Source organism: Juglans microcarpa x Juglans regia, chromosome 1D (assembly GCF_004785595.1).
Source record: "Juglans microcarpa x Juglans regia isolate MS1-56 chromosome 1D, Jm3101_v1.0, whole genome shotgun sequence".
NCBI lineage: Eukaryota > Viridiplantae > Streptophyta > Magnoliopsida > Fagales > Juglandaceae > Juglans > Juglans microcarpa x Juglans regia.
In genome coordinates this window covers 47,464,078-47,477,624 of record NC_054594.1, presented here as the reverse complement: position 1 = coordinate 47,477,624, position 13,547 = coordinate 47,464,078, and the positions used below count along the sequence as shown (strand labels likewise).

Genomic DNA, 13,547 nt, shown 5'->3' with positions numbered 1-13,547 from the left:
TAAAAAAGATACCAGGGGTTTTTTCCCTTTATGTAATCAGTTTCACCAGTATTCAACAGAACGATTTCAGATGAAGGACTTGAAATCAACAACTACCAAGACCCTGTTTTGCTTAAAACATAGCACAGGGGTGATTCATTTCTCATCATCACTACCATTTGTATTGAGAGTACCAAACTTCTGCTTGAAGGAGTCCTGCCTCTGCAACCACATCATATGCCCCTGCAAACCACATCAACCCACAGAACCTCATCAAAATCATTCACCAATTGGATGGAATGTAATTTATATATACGCACGCAATATTCATGCGTAATTAACGTCATGGGTTGGGCCGTGTATAAGAAATAATTTTACCTGGAGAGCTGCGGCCCAGGCAATGAGAAAGGAAGCGAGCCAGAACTTCTTGTCCTTGAGTAGATTCTTCAATTCCATGTTCAAATCAAAACCCTAACCCTAGAAATGCCCTGGCTCCGGGGTTTTTGCTAAATGAAAAGGCAAAAACAAGATGGCCAGAATTTGGTTTTCAACGGTTTTTATAGAAAGAGTTTTGTTACAAATCAATAATTGTTCACGTCACACATCATGTGAAAATTTATTTATTTTTTTTATAAGTTGTGAGGATGATTTTTTATAGAATAATAAATAGTAATTAATGAGAAATTTTTTTTTTTTTTTTTTTTTATTGAAATCACATGTCCCATATATGACCACATCAAAGTTGTGGGGCTTGAATGGGCAAGAGATTATGAGAGTTGGGAGTTGCGAGAGACAGATAGGCCAATTAAAAAACTCCACCCATTTTCTTGAGTTCCATATCTATCAGTGGATCATATATTTTTGGAGCTGGACTATCTTCTTAAGCAAAAACTGGGCTCTAGAGTCTAAAATGTGTTCAGCTAGGTCAGCCCACAATTTTGTACTAGTGAAAACAAGGAGTTGAGGATTATCTTTGATTTCGGGCCTTCATGGAGAACACGGCGATTAACATAAAGAGGCCGAGGCCCGACTGAAAATGTAGTTACTTTTGTTATAATTATTTTCTTTTTTCTTCTGCAGCTAATAATAATCTTGAGAAATGTTATTTGTTATTTTAAATTTAAGAAACGTTTTAACCATAAAAATATTATATAAAATAAATTTACAAATTAATATAATTTAATGTGGTAGGTTAAACTTTACAATTATATAAAATTATATCAATTTATATATTTATTTTTCTAAAAGAGCCATTGACGGACCGAATACGGACCTTTATGTGCCAAAAGTCACATCTTTTTGTGACTATAGTATTTTTTTTAAAAAAATTTTCCATTCTAATCATGCCTATTAACGTGGCATATAGTATCTGTATTTTCATGAATGAATCTTATCATTAGGACACAACGTGTCTAAAATATTGAAAAATTCTATCCCAAAATATTCACCGACCTTAATCTATCCCAAATTCATTTATTTCATTGATATTTCATGGTTTAAACTCCAATTTCTATGCACAAATCATACTTGGTACTCCATATTCATCTAACAGAACACGGATGCCTTCTTGCAGTACAACACACCGTTTTGCCAAAGAAAAAAGCTATATACAGTTGACCCGTGCAAACGGCGTGTAAGCGGCTCCCTCAAAATCTTTTTTTTTTTTTTTTTTCATTCCATTCCTTCCGTCTCTTCATCAGTCCCTTCCTCTCTGCGTTTCTTCTCTACCTCTCGATCCTTCCACGAAGCTGCACATCCCATCAAACTCCACGAGTCAACAGCCGCTTGAAGCACCGAAGAAACCTCGACGGCAAGGTCTCTCCCCTTGAACCCGCCGCCCTCTCTCCCTCAGCCGCCTTCTTCTTCGGCCACAACAAAGTTGATGAAGTGAATTGCAGAGTTGAGAATGGATGGGTTGATGGTGGGCGTTGGGTTCTGTGTGGAGGAGATGGGGAAAGAGTCTTCGGATGCCGTGGAAAAAACAGAAGAAAGAGAAGAAAAAAAAAATTTGGTGTAAAAGAGAGAAAATCTGTAATGTGAGTATTTGCCTGAGTTGATGGGTCGATGGTGCTTCTTCTTCTTGGGCGGCTGCTTGTGCACTTGCTTTATTTTCTTCCTTAATACTTACGGACTCAACCACTTGAAGCTTGAGTGAAGACCACATCACAAGAGAAGCACCGTTTCTCTTAAATACATGATGATGTGGCTCAAATGATTAATATCATTGGCTGAAGTAAAAGTTAGTTAGTTAGTTACATTCAAGTTCTTCTATAAATAGACTGATGTAAACAATTGTAATTCAATCAAATTTTTCAATACAATACAGAAACGACTCTGTTCTATCCCCTCAGTTTTTAGTTTCATTCCTTGCATCAAGATTTCATGTCTTGATTCAGATTTTATCATGGTATCAGAGAAATCTGATTTCTTTGCTTAATCTGATTCTACGTGATCTCTCTTGAAATGACAGATTCAACTCCATCAGTTCCACAGAATTTAGTTGAAGATGCTTACTACTTGCATCATGGAGAGAATCCTGGCTTGACACTAGTATCACAGCAGTTAAATGGAGACAATTATTCTTCATGGGCGAGAGCTATGTCCAAAGCACTCAGTGCAAAGAACAAAATGGCATTTGTCAATGGAACCCTAAAGAAACCTGCAAGCACATCTGATCCAAAGTTTTCAGCATGGGAAAGGTGTAATGATATGGTATTATCGTGGATACTCAATTCAGTCACCAAGAACATAGCTTCAAGCATTCTGTATATTGATGTGGCAGCAGATGTTTGGAAGGATCTACAAGAACGTTTCTCACAGGGAAATCGACCCAGAATTTTCCAGTTAAAGAAAGCCATCAGTTCTTTAAATCAAGAACAACAATCGGTTAGTGATTACTTTACACAATTAAAAGCATATTGGGATGAATTAGCCAATTATCGCCAGTTGCCACAATGTACGTGTGGCATAGTTAAAAATTTTCTGGAATTCCAGCAAGAAGAGTATATTATGCAATTTTTGATGGGATTAAACGATTCATTCACCAATATAAGAGGACAAATTCTGTTGTTAGATCCTCTACCATCTATGAATCGAATTTTTTCTCTTGTTGTACAAGAAGAAAAACAAAGAGAAATCAAGATCAACTCTGCCCCGAGTTTTGACTCCATTGCTGCTATGACAACAAAGATTACAAAGAATGGCAATACCTTCAATAAGCAGTCTGGATTTCGAAAGGATAGACCTATATGCAGTCATTGTGGATATGCAGGTCACACCTCAGACAAATGTTATAGAATCCATGGGTTCCCGCCAGGATTTAAATCCAAGAAATCCAATGTTCACTCAGCAAATCAAGTATCTTCTTCTCCTACAGTTAAAGAAAATAATGATGTTCCACAACTATCATTTACACAAGAGCAATGTCAACAAATTCTTGCCCTAATCAATCCCTCTTTTAAATCAGAACATAAAGTAAACCAAGTCTCTACTTTGTCTTCTGATGTGCCTAGTTCATCTGGTATTCTTCCAACACCAAACATTCAATACTCTGAAAATATTTCAGGTAAAACTTCTTCAGTTTTTTCTCTTCTAGAAAATATTGTTCTTGCCTCTGTCAACTCTTCATCTATTCCTTGGATTATTGATACTGGCGCCACAGACCACATGGTCTGCTCCACCAGTTTCTTTTCTTCTATTAAATCTCATGTTTCTTCATCTGTCAAGCTACCAAATAACAATCTTGTTTCGGTTACTCACATAGGAACCGTAACTCTATCCAATGATTTGATATTGCATAATGTTCTTTGTGTCCCTTCTTTCTCATATAATCTCATATCAGCAAGTAAATTGACTAAAGACATTCACTGCTGTCTCATTTTCATTTCCAAATTCTGTTTTGTACAGGGCCTATCTACATGGAAAACGATTGGCATGGGTGAAGAAAAAGCTGGTTTATATCATCTCTTGCAAAAACCCTCAGTTGATTCATCATCTATTGCTCTCTCAGCCAATAAGGAATTTGATCTTTGGCATTATAGATTAGGCCATCTTTCCTTCTCTAGACTAAAAGCTCTCAATAAATCTGTACCAGGAATTACAATTTCCAATTCTTTTCCATGTACTGTTTGTCCATTGGCAAAACAGAAATGTCTTCCATTTGAACACAGTAATAACACTGCTTTGGTTCCATTTCATCTTGTGCATTGTGATATATGGGGACCATTTTCAGTTGCTTCCTTAGATGGTTCTAAGTTCTTTCTAACAATTGTGGATGATTTTTCTAAGAGCACTTGGGTGTATCTTATGAAACAAAAATCTCAAACTAGACAATACTTGCAATCCTTCTTTTCCCTTGTTGAAAATCAATTCAATCTCAAAATTAAATGCATTCGAACAGACAATGGGGCTGAATTCAATATGCCTGACTATTATTTAGCTAAAGGTGTGATTCATCAAAGGAGTTGTGTTGAGAAACCACAACAAAATGGTGTGGTGGAAAGAAAACATCAGCATTTGCTGAATGTTGCTAGATCTCTTAGATTTCAGGCCTCACTACCATTACAGTTTTGGGGTGATTGTATTTTAACAGCAACACATTTAATCAATCTAACTCCCACACCTTTACTAGGTAATAGATCACCATATGAAGTTTTTTATTCATCTCCTCCTTCTTATAATCATTTAAGAGTATTCGGATGTCTTTGTTTTGCATCCACTCTTTCCAGAAACAGATCAAAGTTTGATCCTCGAGCCAAAAAGAGTGTTTTTATTGGATATCCTTTTGCTGTGAAAGGATATAAATTGTATGATCTTGAATCTCATACAACATTTCTGTCTCGTGATGTGGTATTTCATGAGTCTATTTTCCCTTTTGTATCCGTAGACTCAAATTCTCCTTCTGATATTGATCCTTTTCTGGTTCTACCCAACATCATTCCTGAAACATCAATTTCACATATGGAAGATAGCATTCTGCCTACAGATTTATCCTCTCTTAATTCTAATGCTTCAGATTCAAACAATTACTCTTCATCCTTATCTCCCATTTCTTTATCTTCATCTCCTATTCCTTTATCCTCATCTCACATTCCTCCTCGACAGTCCACAAGACAAAGAAAACAACCCAGTTATTTGCAAGATTATCACTGTCAACTAGCTTTGACAGAAAACAACCAAGCTTTTCTTCAACCTTCTCAATCGGATTTCATGGCAGACAGCTCTCAAGGTACATGTTATCCTCTTTCTAATTTTGTTTCTTATCATAAACTCTCACCTTCTCATAGATGCTTCACTTTGTCAATTTCCTCTCACATTGAACCAAAGTCATTTTCTCAAGCCACAAAAATACCTGAGTGGCAAGAAGCTATGCATGCTGAAATCAAAGCTCTTGAACAAAACAAAACGTGGACTCTTACTTCCTTACCTGTAGGAAAGAAACCTATAGGCTGCAAGTGGATTTATCGTATAAAATACAAGGCAGATGGGAGCATTGAAAGGCATAAAGCCCGATTGGTTGCAAAAGGCTATACACAAGTTGAAGGCTTGGATTTTCAGGAAACTTTTTCTCCTGTTGCAAAACTAACCACTGTGAGGTGTTTACTAGCTTTGGCTGCTGCGAAAAACTGGCATTTACATCAATTAGATGTCAATAATGCCTTCTTGCATGGTGACCTCAATGAAGAAGTCTATATGGACATACCACCAGGCTTTGCAGAAAAAGGGGATACTCGGGTATGTAGACTTACCAAGTCTCTTTATGGGCTAAGGCAAGCCTCACGCCAATGGTTCTCAAAACTATCTTCTGCCATTCTTGACTATGGATTCACCAAGTCAAATTCTGATCACTCACTCTTCATTAAGACCTCTGCCTCTTCATTCATTGCTTTGTTAGTTTATGTAGATGACATAATACTAGCAAGTAATGATATTGATTCAATTAATGCACTAAAGTCATTCTTAGATGACAGATTCAAAATAAAAGATTTGGGAGTATTGAAGTATTTCTTGGGTTTGGAAGTGGCCAGATCCGACAAAGGCATCACTTTGTGCCAAAGAAAATATGCATTAGACATTCTCCAAGACTCAGGTTTACTAGCAGCAAAACCTGTTCAGTTTCCCATGGAACAAAATATCAAACTCTCTTCATCTGAGGGTGATTTAATTGAAGATGCTTCAAGCTATCGCAGGTTAATTGGTAGGTTGATATACCTTACCATATCTCGGCCAGACTTGACTTATGCAGTTCAAGTTCTTAGCCAATACATGGATAAACCACGGCAACCTCACCTAGATGCAGCCCATAGAGTCTTAAAATATTTGAAGGGAACACCTGCACAAGGATTGTTCTTTCCAGCACAATCAGATTTTCATCTCAAGGCTTTCTGTGACTCAGATTGGGCAAGGTGTGTGGATTCTCGAAAATCAGTAACTGGCCTTTGTGTTTTCCTTGGTGATTCACTTATATCTTGGAAATCTAAAAAGCAACAAACTGTGTCAAGATCTTCAGCCGAAGCTGAATACAGAGCAATGGCATCCACTACTTGTGAATTGACTTGGTTACTTACTCTAATGAAAGACTTTCAGATTGATCATCCCCAACCTGCTCTACTGTTTTGTGACAATAAAGCTGCTCTTCACATTGCAGCAAACCCCGTGTTCCATGAGAGAACAAAACACATCGAAATAGACTGTCACATTGTAAGAGAAAAGATGTTAGCCAACCTTATCAAGCCGCTACATGTTGCTTCCGCTCATCAACTCAGTGATATCTTTACCAAACCTCTTGGTTGCACTCAGTTTCATAGTTTGCTATCCAAGATGGGAATTTTAGACATTCATTCTCCATCTTGAGGGGACTCTTAAATACATGATGATGTGGCTCAAATGATTAATATCATTGGCTGAAGTAAAAGTTAGTTAGTTAGTTACATTCAAGTTCTTCTATAAATAGACTGATGTAAACAATTGTAATTCAATCAAATTTTTCAATACAATACAGAAACGACTCTGTTCTATCCCCTCAGTTTTTAGTTTCATTCCTTGCATCAAGATTTCATGTCTTGATTGAGATTTTATCAGTTTCTTCATTTAATTCTCTATCTCTCGATTCGTGGTCTTTGTTGTGGGTTTGGTTGTACTGTGGGTACGATCGTTTTGAATGTTTTTCCTTTCCTTTTGAAATGTATTTCTCGTCTTTTTGTTTGCTGTATTGTTACCTTGCATTCTATTGTTGTTTCTCTCATCGTGTTGTGAATGCAAGAGTCAAGTTAGGATTTTTTTTTTTTGGTTTTGTTGTTGTGTTCGTTCAACTCCCACCCAAAAATCACTCACCCAAGCAGGAATCACCCAGAAATCCAACCACCTTTGTTCAACTCCTGCCGCTACAATCACCCAGAAATCACTCACAAAACCAACCACCTTCCTTCGAGTCCCGCCACTACAATCACCCAAAACACCGCAACAGAGAGGAAGATTTCTAAGATTTTGAAATTTCTAAAATATCACTAAAACACTATACCCATATACACGAAAGCCAAACAAGAACAAAACCAGAAACAAGAGCACTTGGATTTGTACAAAATAAAAGTCGAAGAGAGTTTGTTGAAATTTGTAAATATTCACAAAAAAAAAAAAATACCCATATACCGTCAGAAACCCAAGGGAAGGAACAGAGAGTACGAAGTGAAATAGGGAAGAGATGGGGAAAATTGAAGTTGATGTCTTTCCATCAAATTTCGGTTGTGCACTGCTGTTACTGCTTCTTCCATTGTTGAGGAGAATGAAGCAGGAATTGAACTCTGTTCTTCGTTTTTGTTTTCTTTTTTTTTTTAATAGCAACTGCCATGTCATCGATCCACGTAATCCGACTGCGCGATGACTGCAACTTGCGACTGTACGTAGCGGGACTGTTTCCCAAATACTATTGACGTAAACGACGGGATTTGTTTTGCCGTTTTCAAATTGAATGTTTGTGCCCGGCCCCATCTCATTGACAAGGTTAATCATCAACACCTGGACCCTAAAAAAAAGCTCAAAAAGGACGAGAGATGATAGATTATCAATACGTTGCGTGTTACAGAAATGGGACGGAATGGTTTTCAGTGAAGGGAGTCGAGTGGAGTGGAGGCGTCAATTGATGTCATTTTCCATCCAATTCTAATTATTCAGATAATTAACTATAGTTTCATAATAGTCTAAAAATGTAACGTGTCAATATGGACAACTTGGATGTTGTAAATTTCTCCATAATATTTGACAATCTGAAACGTTGTTAATAAGTAATTATTTGAATACAGAAATATTCTTAATTCACCTCGTTTTATTAATACAAATTTTTTAAATTTTTATATAAAATATAATAAATAATTTAATTTTTTCAAATTTTAAAATAATAATAATGTTAAAAAATATTCTAACAATATCTTATTCAATTCATCTAAAACTATCTCATTTCACTATCTCAGTGAACTCTAATTAAAATTAATTAATATCTTTAAACAAATTATTAATTATCCCATAGAAGAAACTCAACGATCAGAAGCACGATTTCTATTACGAACAGTTATTTCAAAAATAAAGAAAAAGAAAAATCCATCCGTCTTGTTTCCATTTTCTGTTTCTTTTTTTTTTTTTTTTTAATGCTTTTAGATATTTAATATGTATAAAATGAGATGAAATAGAATAAAAGTTAGAAGTTAAATAAAATATCGTTAGAATATAATTTTTCTAATATAATTTTTATTTTAAAATTTAAAAAAATTAAATTATTTATTATATTTTATATAAATTTTTTAAAAAATTATAATAATTATATCAAATAAAATAATTTAATTTAATTTTTATGTAACTGACCCATCTAATCATACCGGCAGAGTAATTAGCACCACGTGAGTTTTTGGACTTTGTCAAGTAGGAGATAGCTAGAAGCCTAGATCTATGATTCTAGAAAGGAAATTGATGGCCGAATGAGTTCACTGAATAATACATTTTATTTTTTTATATATTTTTTAATCATCTTAAATATTTTTTAAAAAATAAAAAATTCATAACATCATATAAAAATATTTTTTAACCACTAAAATAAAAAATTCAACCCGGACACCATTTCGTCCTCAATTCGGAATCAAAGCATTTATTCTGAAGAGTGGGCCTATACCTACCGTGGGGCCTCTCGCTAGGCCAAATATAAATATTTTTTTATCACATCATTTTTTTAATATTTTTAAAAAATATTTTTAAATATATATTTTTAAAAAAATATTATTGAATAATATTTTTTAATCCTTAAGTTAAAAACAATTAAAAAAAAAAAAAAGCTGGATCCTAACTTTTTCCTATTCTGAATTGATAAAGCTAAGGCGCCTACTGGCTACTCCTATTCTACAACTTTGATACAATTTAATATTAAAATATTAATTTTTTATTTATCTTTTATTGTAGTGTCTGACATAATATTTGACAAAAAATTAATTTATTAATATTAAATTTTGATACATCTGTAAAAAAGAAATATTTTAGTTATAAAGGATTTTTATTTATAAAAATAAACTTAAAATTTATTTAATTTGATGTGATAAATTAAATTTTAAAATTATTTTTATTATAAGATAAATATATCATATGATGTAAAGTTATGATCTCCTTATAGGTGATAGCTGAAATAATAGTTGTTGTATTAATATAATGTCCTTCTAGAGACGATTGCCAATCGAAAAGCAGTGCAGGTCCGGTGACAGTTTTGGATGGCATTGGAGATGAAGATGTATTAATATAAGAACAATGATATTTATAGTCGTGAATATATCATATAATTATTTAAAAAAATAAATAAATATGAAATTTATATGAAAAAATTATTTTTTTAATAATAGATCTTATTTTTTTTAAAACGACTGTACGGTACTTACGTATTCTACAACTGTATGTAACATTACTCATTAATCAATAGACATTGTTTCTGTCACCGCAACAACAATTAAGGACGTCTTCTGCTTGTTTCTACCCATCTGTGCATCTGTCTGTACATCAATGCATGCATTATTAATGATAATTTGGGGTGTGAAATCGTGTTAACCGGTCATGTTCGTGTCGTGTCAAGATATATATATATATTATACTATATGAGTCAACCCGAACACGACCCATTAAAATTTATCGTGTCAAAATCTTAAATCCTAACATGACTCATTAATATAATGGGTGGTGTTATGTCAATCCGTTTTGACCCGTTAATGAATACTATAAAATAAGTTAACACGACACAACCCGACTCGTTTCAACCCATTTATGTAAATGAATTGAACAGACTCGAAATTAACTCGTTTAATTTGCTTAAATTTAGCATAATTTTATATAAATGTTAAAATCACATTATCTATAAAAAAAATATAAAACTAACTACATGTCTAAAATTACAATACAAACAATACAAATATCGAAATTTAAATCTCAACAATTTTACTTTTAGATATAAAAGTATAATTGTACCTTTAACTTTTTTTTTTTTTTTAAACCCTCACTTTTGACGGAGAAAAACCGTGGCAACAATAACATATACATGAGAAAAACCCTCACTTTACAGTATAACAATGTCAACCACATAGAAATTAGGCGAGTCTAATATGAGGTAGACCCACTCTTTCTATTTGCGAAATTCCTTTTAGCTGACAAGGGACGTCCATTGGAGACCACCATTGACCACTACACCCTTTTACTCCCATCCTGGCTAAGAAATCTGTCGAAGCGTTCCCTTCCCTATATATATATATATATATGTGATACTTGAACCTGAAAATTCTTAATAATATTCATGACTTCCTCCCAATAATCTTCAAGGTACCAGCTTTCACATATTTGCTCCTTTAGCCATTTAACCACCAACAACGAGTCTAGCTCCACGTCAAGCTAATGAATACCCATGTTTTTTGCCATGTGAAGACTATGTAACAAACTCAGCAATTCCGCATAATTATTAGTACATGTACCAATATGAGCCGAAAAAGCCATAATCATATTTTCACTCGAATCTCTAATCACACCACCTGCACCAACCAAACTAGGATTACCTCTTGAAGTCCCATCTATGTTCAGGTTCAGTCTCCCTAGTTTTGGACGTTGCCAGCAAACAAGTTGTGTATGCCTCTATTTTGGAATCTTGACTGGAATGTTGAGCTCCTTAAGAATCGCCTCATCTGGGGGTGTAATTTCAAACTGGAAAACCGGTCCGGACCGGACCGGACCGGTTTTATCGGTTTTAAACCGGTCAGGTCCGAGACCGGTTCTTATAATGGAAAAACCGGTCGGTTCTGGTCCGGTTCCGGTTTTGGGATTTTCCGGACCGGACCGGACCGGTTTATTAAAAATATATATAAAAAAATAATATTTATATTATTGTATATATAAGTTTTATACAAAATATTATATATATATATTAATAATTAATATATATAAGTTTTATATATTATGTATAATTATAAATTTTTATGTGAAATTTTTATATATAATATATGTAATTATATATATGAAATAATATCATATATGAAATAATTTCTTATTACAATTTATAAATTATTACATAAAATTTTAATACTAAATCACTAAAAGTTTATAACTAATACTAATATTAAATATATAGTTTATAACTAATACTAATATATAACTTATAACTTATAACTATACCAATAGTCTAATATTAATACTATTATATAGTCTAATATATTATTTAGTTATACTAAATTACTAATATATAAGTCTATAACTAATAGTTATAGACTATTTAACTATTTAACTAATACTAATAGTAATAGTCTAATATAAACTATAGATTATAGTTATACTTATAATTAATACTAAAAGTTTTTATTAAAAGTTTATAACTAATACTAATATATAACTATACTAATAGGCTAATATTAATACTATTATATAGTCTAATATATTATATAGATATACTAATATACAAGTCTATAACTAGTTAACCAATAGTCTAATACTAATAGTTTAATATAGACTATAGACTATAGTTATAGTTATACTAATACTAATATAGTTATACTAAATCACTATAACTAGTACTAATATATAACTATACTAATATGCTAATATTAATATTATTATATCGTCTAATATATTATATAGCTATACTAATATATAAGTCTATAATTATTTAACTAATATTAATAGTTTAATATAGACTATAGTTATAGTTATACTAATATAGTTATACTAAATCACTATAACTAATACTAATAGGCTAATATTAATACTATTATATAGTCTAATATATTATATAGATATACTAATAAACAAGTCTATAACTATTTAACTAATACTAATAGTTTAATGTAGACTATAAACTATAGTTATACTAATATAATTATACTAAATCGTTATAACTAATACTAATATATAACTATACTAATAGGCTAATATTAATACTATTAGACTATGGTATATTAAATGTATTACAAATATATATGTTATATAGTCTAATATATAAAATATTTGACTTTAGTATATTAAATGTATTACAAATATATATAGTTAATAAATAATAGTTATATTAAATCACTATAATCACTATAGTCTATAGTCTATTAAATGTATTAGAAATATATAAAAATTTTAATTATCATTTAAAAAAAAACACATTAAAAAGATTCAAAGAATTAAATTTTAATTAAATAGTAAAGGGCAAATGTCAAACGGCGCCGTTTTAATATGTTTGAAAAACCTAAAGTGAACTCATCACTATCACTCATCTCCTTCCGTCCTTCGTGAACTCTGAACTCAGCAGCAGCGGCGCCCTTCGTCTCTCACTTCTCAGTCACTCACTCTGCTCTCGCCTCTCGCAGCAAGCTCTCTCTGTCACCGCTCGGTGGCTCACTCTCTCGCAGTCGCAGACTCGCAGCTCTCTCTCCGTCTCTCACTCTCAACTCTCCCGCTTCTCACTCTCTCGTCTCTCAACTCTTTCGTCTCTCACTCTCAACTCTCCCGTATCTCACTCTCTCGTCTCTCAACTCTCTCGTGAGTCTGTGACCTCGTCGCTCTCAATCTCTCTTCTCTCAACTCTCTACCGATCTGCCCCCAGCCCACGGTAAGTTTTTTTTTTTTTTAAATTACATACTAGTAGTAGCCTATTATGATTTTTGTGATTGGATTTTGTGATATTAGGATTTTTGTGATTAGGTTTTGGGATTTTGAGATTTTTGTGAATCTTGATTGCCGATTGGATTAATTGGGTTTTGTGATATTAGGGTATTTTTTTTTTTAATTCGAAATTTATTAGTGTTTGTTATTGCCGATTGGGTTGTCGTTGGTTGTGGCCTAGGCTTTGTCGTTGAATTGGTTGTGACCGATTGGGTTTTGTTGTTGGTAAAAGTCAGTCTATGTATGTGTGGTATTTAATGTTAACAACTTAACAATAACACCAGGTAACTTACCCAAATAAAATGAATGGCCTAGATCAGTGGATGGTTAACATGTATAGAAACCTATGGAACCATGGGATTTTTCAGATTTTACAATCATTTTCCAGATTTTACAATCAATTGCGAGTAAGCTTTTCT

General features: G+C 33.0%; 1 protein-coding gene across 1 annotated transcript; it reads right to left on the bottom strand.

Moving 5' to 3' along the window:
* Positions 1 to 479, bottom strand: LOC121253904. Its single transcript, XM_041153864.1, has 2 exons — positions 358 to 479; positions 1 to 222 (listed from the first exon to the last, which is right to left on the bottom strand). The coding sequence occupies exons 1-2, from the start codon at positions 433 to 435 to the stop codon at positions 136 to 138; spliced, it is 165 nt and encodes a 54-aa protein (XP_041009798.1). The 5' UTR covers positions 436 to 479; the 3' UTR covers positions 1 to 135.
* Between the last annotated feature and the right edge of the window lie 13,068 nt (positions 480 to 13,547).